The sequence below is a fragment of the Diabrotica virgifera genome, chromosome 3 (genome assembly GCF_917563875.1).
Source record: "Diabrotica virgifera virgifera chromosome 3, PGI_DIABVI_V3a".
Lineage (NCBI taxonomy): Eukaryota > Metazoa > Arthropoda > Insecta > Coleoptera > Chrysomelidae > Diabrotica > Diabrotica virgifera.
In genome coordinates, this window is record NC_065445.1 from 203,049,698 (window position 1) to 203,071,473 (window position 21,776).

The 21,776-nt window shown below is 32.4% G+C and overlaps 1 protein-coding gene across 2 annotated transcripts in view; it reads right to left on the minus strand.

Moving 5' to 3' along the window:
- Positions 1–21,776, minus strand: part of LOC114339188 (AP-3 complex subunit delta) — a 164,356-nt gene that overhangs the window by 15,365 nt on the left and 127,215 nt on the right. For both annotated transcript variants that reach the window (XM_050647191.1, XM_028289815.2), the window contains 2 exons: positions 12,847–12,993; positions 8,313–8,653 (listed from right to left, as the gene is read on the minus strand). In XM_050647191.1, the coding sequence (XP_050503148.1) occupies positions 8,313–8,653; positions 12,847–12,993 (488 nt within the window). The remainder of the gene's footprint in view (positions 1–8,312; positions 8,654–12,846; positions 12,994–21,776) is intronic.

The window sequence follows — 21,776 nt, forward strand, 5'->3', positions numbered from 1 at the left end:
CCCAATGATCACCAGGTCGTCTGCGTAGCATAGTTCTGTTATTTGTATCATTCTCAACTTCCAACATCCTACATTATATTTTCTCCATTTGTGTTTGCATTCTTTTATTACGTCATCTAGTACTAGGTTAAAGAGTAGTGGGCTCAGGACACAACCCTGTTTTAATCCAATGTTGCTATCGAATACTTTTGATTTTTCATTTCTTGTCCTCACATAGCTTTTCGTTTTTTCGTATAAACTCTGGATGCATCCTATTAGATATTGTTCAATCTTTCTCTTCTCTAGTATTTTCCAAATATCTTCTCTTTTAATTCTGTCGAAAGTTTTTTCCATATCTATGAAACATACATTGTATTTCATAGGTTAATTAAGTTATATTGGCGATTTTTTGTGTTTTCTGTGTTATTTCTTTAATTTTTAGATTTTTAGTCTGCCTTTATATAAAAAGCAGTTATTTTTAGAACTCTTTAGTGACGTATTAATATAATATAGCCCAATAAATGACCATTTTGGAGTGTAATTTTCAGGGGCAACTCCGAATTGCATGAAAATTTGGATTTAGGTTCTACTTACCCTAAACTTCAAAGTTGAAACGGTGCCGTTGGTTGCTTTTACTTGGGGGGTGACAGTCACCCCTTCTCGGGGGGTGAAAAACTCGTGTTTAAAATAAGCCCGGAAATGGATAAACTGACAGATTATAAGTAACTTTCGTTCTATAAAGTTTTTTACCTGAGTCAATACTTTTCGAGTTATTCGCGATTGAAAATGTTGATTTTTCGACAAAAAACTACGTTTTCAGACCGTTTTTCGCAAATAACTCAAAAAGTAAATATTTTATCGAAAAAAATATTCTTAGCAAAAGTGTAGCCTAATAAAATACAAAACAAATGGTGTATCAGTAAAGTCTATAAATTGAGTAAAAGCAAAGTTGTAGCTCATGAAAAATACGTTCTTATTCGTCTGATTCCAAATCGAATAATTCAACTCGAAATCACCGAAAAATTAAGCACTTTCCGGGAAAAGCTTATTAACATTTTTAAAGTATCTAAAGAAAGCTTTATATTTGTTTTTTACAAAAGTTTCTAGCATCACAAATAAACGAGTTACACTAAAAAAAAAGTTGGCCCCTTTTTTTGGTAAAAAAATCGTGAAAACCTTCCTCTAATTAGCACCCTAAATAACATTAATCGTTACCGCTTTACCATTTATTTTAACTGTATGTGTATTGTTTAAACGATCTGTAAGTTTGATTGGTTTGAAGTGCTTAGTTTTAAAAAAATTTGGTTTTATAGTAGAAAAAATTTTCTAAAAATTTTTTAAAAATTTCCTTTTTTCAAAATAACTAAAAAAGTATTATTAATAAGAAAAATCTTAGAGTAAAAAAATGTAGGTTTTGCTATTATAAATATGCTAGTTTCATTTTGTTTTACCGTAAGACAAAAATTGGTTAAGATATGGCTGTTCAAAATTTGCATACACTCGTGATTAGTGACCCGTTCAAGCTTTTTCAACTATAACCCTTTCAAAAATAAGCACTTTAAACCGGTGAGACTGACATATCATATAAAAAAATAGATAAGTTTGTAAAGCGGTAGCGATTAATTTCATTTGGGGGGCTAGACACGGGGAGATTTCCATGATTTTTTTCCCAAAAAAACTTTTATTTTGGGCGTACTTTGGGTCAACTTTATTTTGAGCGTAACTCGCTTATTTTTAATGCAGAAACTTTTATAAACAATCAAAATAAAGCTTTTTATAAACACTTTAAAAAAGTTTGAATGGGTTTTTCCCGAAAAGTGCTTAATTTTTCGGTAATTTCACCTTCAAATATTCGATTTGGAATTAGACGAATAAGAACGTATTTTTCATAAGCTACAAATTTGTTTTTACTCGATTGATAGACTTTACTGATACACCATTTTTTTCGGTTTTTTATAAGCTACACTTTTGCTAAGGATATTTTTATCGATGAAATACTTACTTTTTGAGTTATTTGCGAAAAACCGTCTAAAAACGAATTTTTTTTTGTTGAAAAATAAACACTTTTAATCAGAAATAACTCGAAAAGTATTGACTTACATAAAAAATTCTATAGAACAAAAGTTGCTTAAAATAAGTAAATTTATCCATTTCCGGTCTTACCTTGAACGTATGTTTTTTCACCCCCGAGAAGGGGTGACTGTCACCCCCCAAGTAAAAGCAACCAATGGCACAATTTCAACTTTGAAGTGGAGGGTAAGTAGAACCTAAATCCAAATTTTCATGCAATTCGGAGTTGCCCCTGAAAATTACACGGTATCGCCGTATTCCCGTTCATTTACTGGGCTAATATAATATTTATGGATTACCGTTGAGGGCTGACATGATCAACCGAAAAAGAAGATGTATTTGGATATTTTTGTAGTGACTTTCTTGGGTGTGAATCTGTCTTTTCAGTTTAGTCCTCCTGGTTAAAAAATAAACTATAGTATAATACAATATTTATGAATAATTACCGTCGAAGCCCGACATGATCAACCAAAAAAGAAGATGTATTTGGTGATTTTTCTAGTGACATTATTGGATGTGAATCTGTCTTTTGGTATATATCTGTCTTAGTGTATAGTGATATTTAAAGCACTAGATCTAGATTTAGATCTGTAAGTATGAGCTGGTACCAGAATTCTGAAATTCAGGTTACAGATACAGTGGGTATCATGTATAGATGGAAGATGTACGCTAAGCCAATTGGCAACAGTAAGACCAGTTTAAAACAAAAACGGATTCAAAAAAAATCCAAACGTCCAAACATTTCGATTCTATATAATACTATCAAAATTTGGCGATACTTATATAATCGTTTCAAAGAGAAATAAGTAAGATTTAATTTACAACATTAAATATTGTTACACGAAAAATATTGCTAAAATCACAAAAAAAGTTTCAGCTGTAATATACAGGGTGTTTCATTGGGAAACGGAAATACTTTAATGGTGAATAGAGGTCACCGAGCCGGTTCTAGATATACTAGATTTTTGCCCTACCGACTTTTATAACTGAGTTACAGGGGGTTTTATCGATTTTGCCCATTTCTTTCTTAAACCATAACTTTAGAACCACCCTGTATATTTTCTTGATATTTGGTACACATATGTCTCATTCAAAACCCAAACGACCGACATACTAACCATAAGAAAAATCCAGGTCCGGATTAACAAAAAATTATAAAGTAATTGTGACCTTAAAACAACACCCTGTATATTCAAATTTTGAAAATTTGTTTGCATATTTGAAAAGAGCACAAAAAAGTAAGTTTAATGGTTTACTTCAATTTTTTGGCCAGACAATTTTATGACTTTAATTTTGAAATTATATTGAATTTTTTAAGAACTCTGATATTAAAAAGCAGATATTATTAACTTTTAGTTATAAATTAATAAAGAATGAATAAATACTCATTTTAAAAATAATCAATACCTATTTACCACATTCGAACGACCCAATTACTAATGACAAGAAAAATCCAGGTCCGGATTAACAAAAAAATATAAAGTAATTGTGACCTTGCAACAACACCCTGTATATTGAAATTTTTAAAATTTGTTTGTGTATTTTAAGAGCATCAAAAACTGCGTTAAAGGGTGCATGTCAAATTTTTGCGCAGATAATTTAATTACGGCAATTTTGAAATCATATTGATTAATTCTGTCAAGGTCACAAGAAGCTGCCAGAAAAATGAACAATCGCAATGTAATTAGAAAATCGATTCGAAATCTTTTAAAACGAGCAAGGAAATGCATCGAACAATATGGCGGACATTTTGGTAACTGTTATAGTTCAAATATTTTTAATTTATGTTAAATTGTTGAATTGTTTAAACAAATTTTTTTATTAGATATAGCTGATTTTTTAATTCTTTACTTAATCATTAAAATATCCCAATTCTCGCAATTCTAATTTTTAATGATGTGCATACAGCTACAAATTCAGAGAATCCATGAAGCCAGCGTATTAAATAAGTATTAAGTATTTTTAAAATAAGTATTGATTAATTAACATTAAATTATTAAAAGTTAATAATACATACCTGGTTTTTAATCTCAGAGTTCTTTAAAATTTCAATATAATTTCAAAATTGATGTAATTAAATCAACGTCGAAAAAATTAAAATGAACCTTTAATCACAGTTTTTTATGCTCTTTTAAAATGCGAAGACAAATTTTCAAAATTTCAATATACAGGGTGTTGGTTCAAGGTCACGATTACTTTATATTTTTTTGTTAATCCGGACCTGGATTTTTCTTGTGATTAGTAATTGGGTCGTTCCAATGTGGTAAATAAGTATTGATTATTTTTAAAATGAGTATGTATTCATTAACTTTAATAATTTATAACTAAAAGTTAATAATAAACGCTTTTTAATGCCAGAGTTCTTAAAAAATTCAATATAATTTTAAAATTAAAGTCATAAAATTGTCTGGCCGAGAAATTGAAGCGAACCATTAAACTTACTTTTTTGTGCTCTTTTCAAATATGCAAAGAGATATTCAAAATTTGAATATACAAGGTGTTGTTTTAAGGTCACAATTACTTTACAATAATTTTTTGTTAATCCGGACCTGGATTTTTCTTATGGTTAGTATGTCGGTCGTTTGGGATTTGAATGAGACATATGTGTACCGAATATCAAAAAAATATACAGGGTTGTTCTAAAGTTATGGCTTAGGAAAGAAATGGGCAAAATCGATAAAACACCCTAAGAGGGCAAAAAATGTAGTATATCTAGAACCGCCTCGGTGACCTCTATTCACCGTTAAAGTATTTCCGTTTCCCAATGAAACACCCTGTATAAGGTGAAAATTATAAAAATGATTGTCAACCATGGAAAGAAAAACACAATAAAAGAAGATAGTTACAACAATACCATATTTCTTTGACTTGTCAACATATCATCTCTAGTTTCATTCGCAGAAAAATTCTATGCGGTGACTTTAACATTAATTATGCTGCTGGTTGTGCTACCCAAGTGTCCCTGGTCAACATATTTGAATCGTGTGGTCTCTCAATGCACGTTAATTCTCCTACAAGGATTACAAAAACTACATCTACCATAATCTATTATATTGTCTCAGATTTCTCACCCCTTGATGTCTGCTCTACAGTTATTAATGCGGGACTATCTGATCATGAAGCAGTGTATACGAAGTTTAACATCTTCAGCAAACCCTCCTCAAAAACCCGACGTTTAGGTAGGATTTTTTCCGCCCAGAATTTTCGTAAATTCCAAAATTTATGCTTAACTTCTGAGTGGCAGTTTCCTTCTATAGACGTGGACTATAATTTCAGTGTTTTTCTAGATAAGCTTCTCCGCATCTTCAATAAGGCATTTCCTTTAATTCCTATTAAGCCAAAACATCGGAAACCTTGGGTTACGAAAGGTATCCGCATCGCAGCCAAGAATATGCGTTCACTTCTATACATCAAGAAATTTACTACCAATGTTTCTGTCACTGAATATATCACGAAGTACAGGACAACATATCTAAAACTTGTCAAATCAGCTAAAAAAGCCTATTATCAAAATCGTCTGGGAAGCTCTAAAAGTGTTGCAAAAGAAACCTGGTCTATAATAAACGATCTTCGAAATAAAACTCATACAGCTCAATCATTTTCCCTTCCAGATCCTGAAAGTCTAAACGATTACTTCGTTAATGTGAGTAAAAATATAACATCAACTATTTTGCCGCAACAAGATCCCATTTCTTATCTCCCTAATTCAAGAAAGGTCTCGAATTCATTATTTTTAAAACCAGTCGATAACTCTGAACTGACACAAACAATCAATAGTATCAAAAGCAAATCATCCTGTAGTACTGATGGACTATCTATAAAAATTTTCTCTAATCTCACAGAAAATGTGTTGGAAATCCTCGTCTCACTAATTAATGATTCCTTCGAAAAAGGTAAATTTCCAGAGTGCCTAAAGACAGCCATTATTATTCCTCTTCATAAGGGCGGTGAAAAATCTAATGCCTGCAACTATAGACATATTGCCTTACTACCGGCATTCTCCAAAATTATTGACTCATTAAAACTCGACTTATGTCCTTTATCGTTGATAACAACATTTTATCTCAAAATCAGTTCGGCTTTTTAACTAATAAATGTACCACTGATGCCATGTTTTCTGTACTACATGAGGTTTACCAAGCACTGAACAATAATCTTCACACTGCCACTGTTTTCTGCTACTATGTCAAAGCTTTTGATTGTGTATATCACGACATCTTGATTACAAAACTAAATTTCTATGGAATTAGAGGTATTTCTTTGAATTGGTTCCAATCCTACTTGAATAATAGGAAACAACTAGTTAGAGCAAATGATACTGACTCTAGGCTCAAAAACATTGTATGTGGAGTACCGCAAGGTTCAGTATTGGGTCCTCTTCTGTTCCTTATCTTTAAAAATAACATCACTAATTTAAAAATCGATGGGAAAATTTTTCCTTTTGCTGATGATACCAGTATCACTTGGAGCAACTCAACTATTGCATCTCTTCATGAAACTATAACTTCGGATCTACTGACGATAAAGACCTGGTCTGACTCTAATTTACTCTCTTTTAATATAGACAAAACAGTAGCATTATCCTATAAAGGAGCTCTTCAACCTTTGCCTCTTAATAACAGCCAGATCAGTACCGCTGATTCTGTAAAATTTCTTGGTATTTTTGAAGATATTCTTCTTTAGGCGCGATTCGATTGAGGGTAAAATTGTACATAAATCTGCGCGCTTGCGCACACAGACAGTATGTAGTTCCTTGCTAATCTTTCAAGATAGGTGTTTATGTATCTGTATCCGTGCAAATAAGTCATTAAAATAATATATTAGTGTTTTTAGTAAAAGTATTATTTATTATAATTCTTGTGTTTTTGGATTTGTGTTTCTCTGTAGTAAAATAATAAAATATTTACACTATTTGTCACCGTGTTGTGTAATTATATCCGAAACTTACATGTCAATTAGAAGGACCTCGCTGGTGTAGTTGCTAGGGCGTTAGTTCCGAGATTGGAATGACGCGGGTTCGAATCCTGGGCGATTCATATTTTGTTTTTTATTTTTGGTTGTTTTAATAAAAATTTTTTGAAAGTGGTAGATAAGACAGTTAGTTTAATTTTTAAATAAAATGCAAATAACCTGTTAAGTATATTTACTTCGTTGAAATTACCTATATAATAGAAGAATATCTTCTTATGTGCGTACAAAGTACACACACATTCTTTTTTTTAGACAGCAACCTCAAATGGTCCCTTCATATCGATTCGTTAAGGAAGAAATTCGCCTCAGCTTGCTATGCAATAAGATCTGTCTCAAGGGAACTCAATTTAGCATCTTCTAAAATAACATATTTTTCGTTGTTCGAGTCTCATCTCCGATATGGTCTTCCTTTTTGGGATTCTAGTACAGCTGCTCAATTTGATGTTATTTTTAAATTGCAAAAAAGAGCAATTAGATATCTGTTTGGCCTCAGAAGATCTACACATTGCAGAAGTTACTTCAGAAATCACGAAATTCTAACACTTCCATCTTTATATATTCTAGAAACGGTTTGTTTAATTCGTAAACACCTTCATGTCTTTCCAGCAAGGCCCAATCATATTTACTCTACCAGAAATTCAATCTTTGATATTTATTTACCGATCCCATCCACTGAGTTAGTAAAGAAATCTATATTATATTCCGCAAAAAAACTTTACAACCATCTCCCTTTACAACTTAAATCTGCAACATCTTTCCCAAAGTTCCGTAAAATGACCAAAGCCTATCTATCTAAAAGACCATATTATTCAATAGAAGAATTTCTTAATGAATAACTAAGAAAATTGGGTTTCATACGCAGTCGCTTAAACTGTCAATTCCTAATGTTGTATTTTATTTGTTGTAAGTATGTTCAATTTGCAATTTATATAAATTTTGCAATTAATTGTTTTTTTGTCTTTGGTTTTATATCATATTTACTGTATATTGATTTATCTAATTTTAGTAAATTGTAGTGGTTATTTGTTGTTGATATTATTTTTCTTTTGACTGTATGTAAGCTTTGTCCATAAAATTGTAAAAATTTTCAGTGACAATAAAGCATATTTCTATTCTATTCTATTCATTAGGAATTATCTCTAGAATTTTATACTAAATCTAAAACTATGTAAATAAAGAAAAAATATGAAATAAAGCCACAATATTGGAGAGAAAAGAGGAATATATGTGTAAAAAGCCTTTTACAAAAAAGGGAAGGACTAAAAATACAATCTACTAAAAGGATTTCTTACCTGTTTCTTTTGGAGTTTTGGACTTCTTTTTCTTCTTTTCCTTTTTAATCTCTTTAACATCCGTCTCACCTCCTACTGCTTCTACTGCGACGTCGTCTAAACCTAATAAATTCGCTTCTTTAGCTACATGCTCCGTTTTTTCTTTATGCCTACCATTTTTCTTTTTACTAGATTTTTCCTTAACTACTTTAACACTATTACAATTTTCTTTAGTACGTTTTTCGTTATTGTCTTTACTAGATTTCTCTTTATCCAACTTTTTCTTGGAATGTTTCTTTTCCTTCTTTTCTTTCAATTGTTTTTTAGGGTGTTCTGGTTTCGCCGAAGAATCATAAGTTGGCCTAAAATGATTTATGCGTTAGTAAGGGAATAATTTATATTTTTTTAAACGACATATTACAGATGTATTGTTTGCGTAAATTACAAAACTAAATAAAAAACATCAGACTGACGAAATATTGGAAAGAAGAACACAAATATCGATAAAAAAGTAAAGGTCGTGTAACCTTCTAGTTAAGGTTTATTGGTATGGTTTTCAGGACAAACAGGTCATGCATTCTTTGTTGTTTAGTATCAACGTGTCACAGTATATTTTTTTACAATGAAAAAAAAAACAAGTATCGCGCAGTGATTGAATTTTTATTTTTGGGAGGTTTAAAAGAAAATTTATATTATTTTATTTATTTAACAAGAAATGTTGAAAATGTAAAAGGAGTCTTCGAATTTAATTAGTAGATTTATACTATTCAATCCACTGTAGCGAATAGGGAGACTTGATCATATGGGAGACTTGATCACTCTTTAAAATTTCAGTAAATTTTCAGTCTTGGGGGAGACTTGATTCCATCTTATCTGGGAGATATGATCCCGGGATCAAGTCTCCCAGAAACTCCTTATAGATGAGTGTTCTTTATTTATAGATATGCCACGTCAATACAAAAGGAGGGAAGGAGCAAAGAAAAGAACACCAGTCGACAGCCAGAAGTTAAAAGGAGCTGTTTAGACGTTATTAATAACGGGCCTCAAGAGAACGGCAAGTCGTTATCAAATAAATGTTATGACATTAATAAGATACGTTCGCCGACAACGATCCGAAAATGTTGAAATAACCTATTATCCTGATTACAAGAAGGCTCAAATATTTACAAATGCAGAGGAAAATATGTTTAAAGATTACTTAGATGTTGCCAGCAAATTACACCATGGCGTTACAACCAAACAAGCAAAAGAACTAGTGTACAAGTTTACCGTAAGAAATAATAAAAAAATATCTGTTTCGTGGAATAAACCTAAGCAAGCCAGTTACGACTGGTTACACGGATTTCTGAAGAGGATGAAGACCTTATCACTACGATCTCCGGAAGCAACCAGTCTTACTAGAGCAACTAGCTTCAACAGAAACAATGTATCAAAATTTTTCATAAATTTAAAGACAGTTCTTGAAAGCAATGGAATTGGACCAGAAGCAATTTGGAGCGTAGACGAAACTGGGCTTTCAACTGTCCATAAGCCAAAGAAGATCATTGCATGCAAAGGTGCAAAACAGGTTGGTAAAATTACGTCAGGGGAACGTGGAGCAACAGTAACTCTTTGTTGTGCAATCAACGCAATTGGAAACCATATACCGCCTTTTATGGTTTTTCGTCGAAAACTTTGGCAAGATCGCATGATTGATCATAGCCCACCAGGGACCACCGGCGTAGTTTATGAAAGTGGATCAATGACCGCTTCTAATTTCATCAAATTTTTGGAACATTTTCAAAAATATGTAAAGGCGACTACCGACAATAAATCTTTAATCATAATGGACAATCACGATAGCCACATTAGTCTGGAAGCCATAACGTATGCCAAAGAACACGGAACAGTTCTTACCATACCACCACATACGTCGCATAAGCTCCAGGAGTTAGACAGGAGTGTATTTGGCACTCTCAAGAGTTTTTATAATACTGCCTGCGATGATTGGATGGTGGCCCACCCAGGAAGGACAATTACAATATATGAAGTCGGAGGATGCTTAGCTTACGCTTTCCCCCCAGCTTTTACTCCACGTAATATTGAGAGTGGATTCAGAGTTACGGGTATATGGCCTTTCAATTCCAATATCTTTACCGATGAAGATTTTATGTCGGCGTATGTTACTGATCGCGAAGATCCGGAAAATAAATCCACTTCATCCCAGTTTGATGTTGAACAACCAGCCATAGATAACAATAACCAACCCTTCACTTCTACTGGCATTTTCACCACCCCTGAAATTATTAGACCACATTCCTCAAGTGGATCCATTTCACATAATCAACAACTACGACGAACACTAATTGAGTACAAAAATCAGCCTTCTACTTCTACTGGCACTTTCACCACACCTCAAATAATTAGATCCCATTCTGTAAATGGAGATACTTCACCAAAATGAACAGCTACAACAAACATCAAAAGAGCACAATAACCAGCCTTTCACTTCTGCCACTTTTGCTAGCCCAGAAATGATTAGACCCCACCCTAAAGCCGGTCCCAGGACTTCAACAAAGGGTAGAAAGCGAGAAACTACAAAAATTCTCACAGCAACACCAGAAAAACTTGCGTTTGAAGCTGAAGTTAAGGCTAAAGAAGAGAAAAAATTAGAAAAAGAGCAAAGGGCCAAAATAAGAGCACTAAAAAGAATAACTAAACAAAAACTTAAGGATTTGAGGGAATCTTCAAGTTCGGGGGGCAGTGACATTATACTACCATCGTCGGAGTCTGAATATGATCCTAATGATGAAATGCAAGTAAAGACAGATAGTGAATGTGAATCGGAAGCAGAAGGTGACGAGTTTGAATTGAGTGTGCAAGATTGGGTAATTGTCAGCTTTGTCTCAGAAAGAAACTTAGTCCATCGTTACGTAGGACAGATAATGGGAAAAAAGAACGAGGATTTTAAAATAAAATTTGCCCAAAAAAGGGATGAAAAAACCTTTAAGTGGCCAGAAAAAGAAGACATGGGTGAAGTCGCACGTGACCAAATTTTAAAAAAGTTACCACGCCCGACTTTTAGGAGCTAGAGTAAGCGCATAGGATGTTTTGTCTTTCCTAAATCACTAAGGATGTTCAATATTCGAGAATAATTTTTTTCTTTTATAATTTTTCAGTATAATTTTCTGCCAGAAAGTGTTATATATTTTTAATAACATTATTTGTTATAAGTCATGACTGAGTAAAGTTAGTTTTCAGCATACAATTTTTGGTTTTATTTTAATATCGTAAATCTGGAAAGGCATAATCAAGTCTCCCATACACAAGGATCAAGTCTCCCGGAGTACGGGGAGACATGATTAGTTTCTCCATATTACGAGATTCTACAAAAACTCGTTATTTATTAGCAGTATATTTTTCGGGTGTATAATACCCAAAACTGTGATAAATTTGTAATGTTCCACTAAATTATCAAGGTTCTAGATTGGTTGTAAAAATAGTTATCTGAAAAAATGTAACGGTGGGATCAAGTTTCCCTCTTCTCCCCTATAGTTTTCTGGACTATGGTGGCAGTGTACCGTAGGTTATTAAATTTGGTAACATTGAGGGTGATTCCTCCTTCACAGTTCTCTAAAGCATATCTCATAATCCTTCTTCTTGATGTGCTTATCCGTGATGAAGGTTGGCGATCGCCATAAAAAGCTACACATATGTTGTGTTGAACCACAACTGTTCTTCTTCTTGGAACTCGTTTTTCAAATATTTTTCCTGGCAGGACGGCCTGCTTGTAGGAGCCAATATCTGGATTCATTTCGAATAATGTATCCGAAGTATTGCAGATTTCGAGATTTGATGGTGGTCAGTACCTCTCGGTTCTTCTTCATTCTTCTTGAGGACCATCTTATTTATGACTTGCCCAGTCAACGGGATCTTAAGTGTTCTCCGATATAGCCACATCTCAAAAGCTTCCAATATTCTGCACATATCTTCCTTCAAGGTCCACGCTTCAAGACCATAAAAAGCACAGAAGGACAAACACTCAGTAAGTTTACTTTACACCTAGACATGGCCACTGTTATTATCGATTTTTTATTAAGTAGATCAAATGATGGGGTATATCTATTTTTTCGAGGCGGCTCCAGTCGAACGCTACGGTCTAATCAATATAGCATAAATAGGTTGGTATGTTGAATTCCCTTTGTTTTTTCTACAATTAGTCTTGTTTAAAATCTGTTCTCTAGTGCCTTTACCAGGAACAAAGTCCGCAAAATAAGACGATAGTGTAGTGAAAACTGTTAAGTAAGCTTTAATAAGATAAATTAGAATAAAACTGCTAATCTTTCATCAAGCAGTATGTAATGAAAAAAAAAATGAAGAAACCGGAAAATAAATCACTGGATCTAGACTAAACCGAAATTAGGAGATGTATCACCTAAGAAGACCTTAATGGACTTGCGCAGGTTAAGACTATGACAAATACAAGCAACACATGATCATTAGACACTATGAAAACGCAAACGTTAGAGAAGAAGTTTGTGAGAAAGTAAAAAAATTTTAGTTCTATGGAACTTACAAGTTTAAGTCTATATCCAGGGCTCGATGAGGATCGTCTTTATGAGAATGATCACTTTCATTCTCAGAAATTGTGGCTCCTTCTGGAAGCTCCATATCTCTCTTTACTTCTATCACAGGACCATGATTAACTTCTTCATCAGAGGAACTAAAAATAAAAAAAAAAAATTAATTTGTATGTGGTGCTAATAGAATAGGTTTATTATGAATAAAAATCTTTAAACATCTTTAAAATCTTTAATCTTTATACAAAGTGTTGTTTAAAAAAGATAATGTATCGTTACGAAAACATCTAGTAACAATTAAACTTAAAACTAATGACTTTTAAGATGTAAAGATGTATATTGGAGATAAATTATTCTGCATCAATAATAAGTCCGACATTAAAGACCTCTCCAATATTATACAGGGTGTCCCGAGAAGATTGGTCATAAATTATGCCATAGATTCTGAGGTCAAAAATAGGTTGATTGAACCTCACTTACCTATATACAATAGTGCACACAAAAAAAGTTACAGCCCTTTGAAGTTACAAAATGAAAATCGATTTTTTTTCATATATCGAAAACTCTTAGAGATTTTTTATTGAAAATGGACATGTGGCATTCTAATGGCAGCAACATCTTAAAAAAATTAAAGTGAAATTTGTGCACCCCATAAAAATTTTATGGGGGTTTTGTTCCTTTAAACCCCCCAAACTTTTGTGTAAGTTACAATTAAGTTATTATTTTGGCACCATTAGTTAAACACAATGTCTTTAAAACTTTTTTGCCTCTTAGTACTTTTTCGATAAGCCAGTGTTTATCGACATATTTTGAATATTTGTCGAATCCATCACATGTTTGTATATGGTTAAGTACGATTATAGAGACCTGTTAATAATCTGAAAATTTATTTATAATTTACATTTTTAGGTATATTTTGAAAAAAAAAGCCACATCTCAATAAAAGGTGACTTGTCAAAAAAAGACTAAGAGGCAAAAAAGTTTTAAAAACACCGTGTTTAACTAATGGTACCACAATAATAGTTTAATTGGAACGTACACAAACATTTGGGGGGTTTAAAGGAACAAAACCCCCATAAAATTTTTATGTAAATATATTAAAAAAGAAGCCGCACCTCGATAAAAACTGTCTTATCGAAAAAATACTAAGAGACAAAAAAGTTTTAAAAACGTTGTGTTTAACTAATGGTACCACAATAATGAATTAATTGGAACGTACACAAAAGTTTGGGGGGGTTTAAGGGAACAAAACCCCCATAAAATTTTTATGGGGTGGACAAACTTCACTATAATTTTGTTTTAAGATGTTCCTGCCATATGAATAATACATGTCCATTTTCAATAAAAAATCTTTAATAGTTTTCGATATATTGAAAAAAATCGATTTTCATTTTGTAACTTCAAAGGGCTGTAACTTTTTTATGAGCACATTTGTACTAAGGTAAGTTAGGTTCAATCGAACTATTTTTGACCCCAGAATGTGTGGTATAATTTATGACCAATCTTTTCGGGACACCCTGTATAATCATCATCACAACCGTTCAATTCTAGTGGATTATGGCAATGACGAGGCATCATAGTAATCCTTTTTTTCCAGGTTTCTGTTTGGTTTATTTCTTTTTTCATGCCATTTCTGGACATGAAAAATTAGTCCAAATTTTTAAGATAAATAACATAGACAAATAGGAATTACGAATAATAATAAGCCTTTACTGGAATCAAAGAGCACAAATTGTAATAGATAACGAACCTAGTCCAGAAATTGAAATCATGCGAGGAGTTAGGCAGGGATGTAGTATGTCTCCATTACTCTTTAATGCATATAGTGAAGCCATTTTTGAAGAAGCATTACTATCTCAAAGTTAAGGAATAATAATCAACGGAAGATCTATTAACAACATAAGATATGCAGATGACACCGTGATTATGGCAAGTTCTGCTGAACAACTCCAATTACTACTAAACAAAACAAACAATCTGTGAAGAATATGGACTAAAAATGAATATAAAAAGACCGAGTACATGATAATAACTAAGAAAACAAACATACAAACAAGCATATATTTGGGAAATGTACCGATAGAAAGGGTTGATGAATATAAATACCTAGGAACCTGAATTTCAGAGAAAAATGATCAAACAACAGAAATAAGGACCAGGATAGAAATAGCAAGAAATGCGTTTGTAAAAATGAAAACAATATGTTTGCTTATTGCAAAGACCTTAGATTAGAACTGACAGTTAGAGCTTTGAGATGCTACGTATTCTCGATACTGCAATATGGACTTGAAAGCTGGACATTGAAGCAAGAACAAAAATAAATAAACTACTGTCATTTGAAATGTGGTGTTACAGAAGGATGCTTAAATGGACACAGAAGAAAACGAATACGGAAGTATTGCGGGAAATAAGCAAAGAAAGTTACAATATCTGGGATACGTAATGAGGGGACAGCGATATGAAATGGTGAGACTGATAATACAGGGAAAGATAAGAGACGGAAGGAGTATAGGAAGAAGGAGAATGTCATGGTTGAAGAATTTAAGGGACTGGTTTAAATGCAGTTCTATAGAACTCGTCAGAGCAGCTGTAGATATAGTAAAGATAGTGATGATGATATCCAACCACCGATTAGGAGACGGCACTTAAATAAGAAGAAGGTTTATTTCTTATAGATCTATATGTGTCTTTTCTCATTATGTGGCCTGCCCATTCTAGTCGTCTTGCTTTTATGTATCTTACTATGTTCTCACCTCCCATTTCTAGTTGAATTTCTTTATTGGTCTTCATTTTTGTTTTTCCGTCGCTTGTTCTTTTTGGTCCCAATATTGATCTCATTATTTTTATTTCTACTATTCTTAGATCTTCATCTTTTTTTGTCAGCGTCGTAGTTTCCATTACATAAGTAATAACTGGTCTGATCAGGGTGATATATATTCTGATTTTTGTTTGTCTGATGTTTTTGTATCTGCAATCTGAGTAATTGCTTATTCCTTCCAAAAGATTGATTACCATTCTGAATTCTCCCCTCTACTCTATCTTTGCTGCTTTTTCTTATTGTTACACATAGATAGTTGAACTTATTTACTTCTTCAAATTTATATTTTCCCTTTATAATTAGTTCCCTTCCAGCTTCCCCGTTAAATTTAAAGTATTTGGTTTGGTTTTCATTAATTAAATTACTAATCCCACTTTTTTTTGCTTCTAAATCCAGCTTGTTTATGGATTTTCTTCTCTTCTCTTTTCTCTGATACAACTGTTAAATCATCCGCATAAGCGATACTTTGTGTTCCATTAAGTTTTATATCTTTTCCGTTTGGTTTTGCTTCTCTCAATACATGCTCCAAAACTAGGTTAAAAGGGTGGGAAAGATTGGGTCTCCTTGCTTCACACCACTAATGAAATTAACTTCGTCTGATATTATTCCCTGAAATTTGATTTTTGCTTTGGAGTTCTCTAGGCACATCTGTTGTAGTTTTTGGATTCAAAGGCACTTCTGAAGCCAATAAAAGTTATATGTACGTTATTATTATATTCCCTATATTTCTGTATTATCTGTTCTACTGTGTATATTGCGATTATGGTTGATCTTCCTGGACAGAAACCGTTCTGATAATCTCCTATTATATTTTCTGTCTGTGCTTTTAGTTGATGGTTTACTAGATTGGCTACGATCTTGTAGGCTGTATTAAGGAGTGTAATAGCCCTATAGTTGGAACATTTCTCTTTGTCCCCTTTTCTGTGTATTGTCGTGATTATACCTGTCGTCCCTTCTCCCGTAATCTCTTTCTTGTCCCATATGTGTTTCACTAGCTGTTCATGCAGCTGCTTACGACCATATTTTCTTAATCCTGCTATAGTCTATTCGCTAAACTCAGACACAAATGGCTAGTAATTTTAGTTAATTTTGCCAATTTGGTAAAACTGGCAAAAAAAAAATAATTACTAAATAGTTAATAATTACTAAATAGTTAGTAATTTTGCCAATTTTTGCAAAATTGGCCAAAAACAAAAAAAATTACCTACTAAAATCACTAGCCAGTTGTGCCTGAGTTTAGCGAACCGACTATACTATTTTGTCTTCTCCAGCTGTTTTACCATTTATTGCTCTATTTACATCTTTTTGTATTTCTTTGGCGTTTGGGCATCTTATGCTTCCTTCAGACTACCATCGCCTCTCTGCTACATTCTCCTCCTCTCTTTCGTCGTTTATGGTTTCTGGATTCAGTGTTTTCTTCTTGCCATATTTTACCTATTTTTATGGGGTCATGCTCAATTCTTCCTTCATTATCTCTTATCCCTCTTACTTTGGGTGTCCCTTGAGTGTTAAATGATTTTATTTTTTTATAGAACTGTTTTAATTTGTTGTTGCACCCGTCATGTTATATTTCTTCTAGTTTTTTTAGCCAGTCGTTCATTTTTTGTTATATGTCGCGTTAGCATTATTCCTTGCCGTTTTTTATTCTTCCCTGTCTCTTTCGGACTCTGCGCTTATCCGGGCCTCTATTAATATACACTAAGCATCAAAATTAACGCACCACCTTAAAAATGGGACATTTTTGATATCTCGTATTTCTTAAACCTGTTGTCCGATTTTAGTGATTTTTTTAGTACATTATAGCTTTATTCTTCAAGAATATCGATGTAATAATATTAATGCTAAAGAGGTAAGTGTCATTGTATACCGGGTGTGTAACAATGATAGTGTGTTTTTTCCTCAAATTTTGGAACACCCTGTGGAATATTCTAGCGTATATAAAATATTGAAATTAAAACTCAACTGTAGCCTTAGGCTTTTTTAACATTTTGCTTTTTGATTCATTCGCTTATGTTGGATAATAAAAAAGTTAGGTACTTTAACAACTAACAATGTTATTCATCAATACAGGATGTTTCTAAATAAGTGCGACAAACTTTAAGGGGTAATTCTGCATGAAAAAGTAATGACTGTTTGCTTTATAAACGTATGTCCACAAATGGTTCGTTTCCGAGATATGGGATGTTGAATTTTTTCTTACAGACTGACGATTTATTTATGGCTCTAAAACCGGTTGGGATATGCAAATGAAATTTGGTAGGTTTTACGAGGTAGTTATTGCGCATTTTTTTACATACAATTAAGAATTTTATATTCACCATTGGCGTGCATACGGGATGTATCTAAAATGTTTATACCCGTATGCACGTTAATGGTGAATATAAAATTCTTAATTACATGCCAAAAAAATGCGCAATAACTACCTCTTAAAACCTACCAAATTTCATTTGCATATCTCAACCAGTTATAGAGCAATAAATAAATCGTCAGTTTGTCAGAAAAAATTTAACATCCCGTATCACGGAAACAAAGCATTTGCGGACATATATTTATAAAGCAAACGGTTATTATTTTTTCATGCAGAATTACCCCTTAAAGTTTGTCGCACTTATTTAGAAACATCCTGTATTGATGAATAACATTGCTAGTGGTTAAAGTATCTAACTTTTTTTATTATACAACATAAGCCAATGAATAAAAAAGCAAAATGTTAAGAAAGCCTAACGCTACAATTGAGTTTTAATTTCAATATTTTATATACGCTAGAATATTCCACAGGGTGTTCAAAACATTGACATTGATTAATAAGTACATAGATACCTCACCTTTAGGTAAAACCGAATTCAGTGTTAAACTCCGCCCACTTACACCTCTTTGCCCCTCAAGTCTAAGTACTAACTGGCTGGACGGTGGCGACATTTATTGAAATTTTTGCCAAGATTGAAAAATAAATTTGAGTCGCTTGGCTGGCGTAATAGACAACGATATAAGGGTAGTATTCAGCATTTTAACAAATAATTTTAACGCGATTGTAATCTCTATTTTGGAATTCCGATTTTACTTCAGATAAAACGCTAAAAATTGATTAATAAAAATAGTGAAGAGGTTTCTTAAAAATTATTTAATTATTAATACACTACAAAAAAAAAACAACAAAATAGAAAATACATAATAAAATTAGCAGTGATAATTCACATGTAAATTATTTTTTGCAATTTGTAAAATAATGATATTTTCAGAACTTATGCGAAAACTATTTGAAGTTGATATACAGAATTTCTTTCCAGATCTTACCCATTCACCCCAGGTAAAATATTGCAAAACCTCCGAATTTTAAAGAATCCATTAGATTGACATGAAATTTGGTATACATATATCTTGATAAAATGACAGGGAATTTCCAACATATAAATAGTTGAGGGCCATCTGCCTAGGAACAATAGGTAAAAGCTGATAAACGGACAGGATTAGAAAGTTTAAAACATCACTAATTAGATCATATTTCAAAACAAAGTAAATAAGTATATTTAAATGTTAATTCTTTTCAAACTAAGATAGTAAAATTAAAATTTTAGGAAAAAAAGATATTTATTATTTCTTGTTCTCAAGAAGTACTTTCATTATTGACAATATCGAAACATTTTATTATTAAAACTCGAGAACAATTAAAAACCACGTTCATGTTTATATGAAAGTACTTTAAAAATGAAGGTATATTACTCTTGAGAAGAATTAATATTTTTTAACAAACTTGGTATACGACTCATAATATTTGACATCTGATTCTTTCATTTTGAGTTTTAGGACGTGCAAGTTTTTATCAATAATACATTTTTCCCTAAACTGAATAAAAACGTTTCCATATTATTCCAATGTTTTAAGACATACTGACATTGTTTTCCTGATATTATAAAATACTTGTTAATATCTACTGTATATATAAACTAAAGCTAATAGTGTAGTTTAACATTCAGTTGAGTCCACGATTATTTACCCGTGCGTCATTAATACCTGACGAGATAAAACACATACTTTTGATCTAGCATCATTCTCTTCCACGCATGAAACTAAAGACAAACCAGCAACCGCCTGTTATTACCTAAGTAAAAACACATGTTTTTTTATGAACGCACTAGACTAACTCTATTGCGCACAATAGAGAAAAATTTTTTAGAGGATTTTGGTTCAGAAAAGATGTTAAAAGATATGACACATTATATTATTTTTGAAGTTCCTCCCACAAACATAAAACTGACAAAATGGTCCACTGAAAGCCGTGTAGACAGTGAATATTATTTCTCTCTTTTTGATTTTCAAAAACTTTAATTTTTTTAAAATATTCTAAACTTGCTTTTAAGTTTTCAGTTGACTTGCTTAAAGTTGACATTGGCTTTCTGTTTGGATTACTATCACTACAATATTTGCTGTTAAGACCATCAAAAATATTATTTATAATTTTCAAAAATTCGGCAGTAAGAGAAGCCGTTTTGGTGTGTAACTGCCCTACAGATATTGCTGTTGATATTGCTGAGGCAATTGAGTTGGAAAAAATTTGTGCTGCTAATTTTACACGCATTTTTTGAAAATTATTAGGGTTTATATGAACGCTTGTCATTTTCACCATGCATTGTGCTCTCACACTGGTTCTATCGATGTTGTATGTGTATTCAATATCTTGCCACGATATTTGTTTAGAATCGGCAAAAAACGTCAACTTTTTGTTAAGAAAATTATTTCTTAGACTTTTTAATAAGTGGGGTGTATCGAACACAGTGAAAATCCTCTGATTTCCTATTTCTATTTCAGGCTGATCCTTACATGCGCCTAACAGCTTAAATAAAGCTCTATTATTAGATGCTTGATCACACAACACTTTTGGTATATACCCAATATTTTGTAATTTTGAAACAAGTTCAACTACAATGTTTTTTAAGTTGTCGCTATGTATTGGACCACCTGTAGCAAGCCGCGTAGCCTTATGTAGCAAGCTGCGCATCATGAAAACCAGACCTGTGTTGGCAAGTTTGTTCGTTCTGTTCTTCCTAAAGCACCTAAATCTTGAAACCCTTCTATAATGTCATCTAATTTATTGTACTCCAATTGTTTTTTCAAAGAAATTTCATCAAACATTAACACACAAATTTTTTCCCACTCATCCATTGTCTCTACTTTTTTCTTCAACTTGTCAATTAAGGAAATGTTTAAACCAGTTCTTAATTTTATGACACGCAACCAAGTTTGAATTGTTTTTAGTGAAGGTAAGATTAAGTTAAGAGATCTAATTACAAATTTTTAACAACTAGGAGACTTATAATAAATGGCCAGAGCTAAATCCTTTTCATTGTGACTCCATTGTGAACGAGTTTTGTGTGAAAACTGCATATTAACAAAAGTGTGCACGTATATGCTTTTATTTTCTAACAATACCTCTATCATGAATTTGGTTGCCGATTTTCTGTTTTTTGTTGTTCTTCTACAACGCTGACTGTTCTTCTGACGGCACTTCTTCTTTAAAGCATTTACTTGATACTCCAATTTTTTTACCTTCTCCGTCAATTCAGTTTCAAGTTTTGTGGGCAAATTAATATCAAAACTGGAAATATCACTGAGACTACTACTTGATCTCTTAGGCGATGGAGTTGACCTAACCATACAATCGCCGCTTGTAGATTTTTTACGTTTCGTACCGCAATAAACGTATGTCGAGCATAATACTGGTGGGGTATCACCTAAAATAGGTAATGATTGAAATGTATGTGTAATAATTTTAATTAAAGCAAAACAAGCATCTTCGTTATTTCTGGAGTGATACTAACAACGCATTCATATTTAAAAAAAATCTCTTTTGATTTAATTGTATAAAAAATATATAAATCACTCAATATCAACTGATTTTATATAAAATATATTTTAATAGTATTATTCTCATTGACAAAGCGCATTAGGCAAACATAAAAATATTTCCAAAGTTGAGTACTCACGTAAATCAGTTGCTAACTGTGCAAATTTTAGAGGAACAGCATTTTTCCTTAATAACTTTGTTTGGCCACTTTGGTAAATATGTTCCACTGCATAATGATGCTGGCAAATTACCCTCTGTTTTAGGTC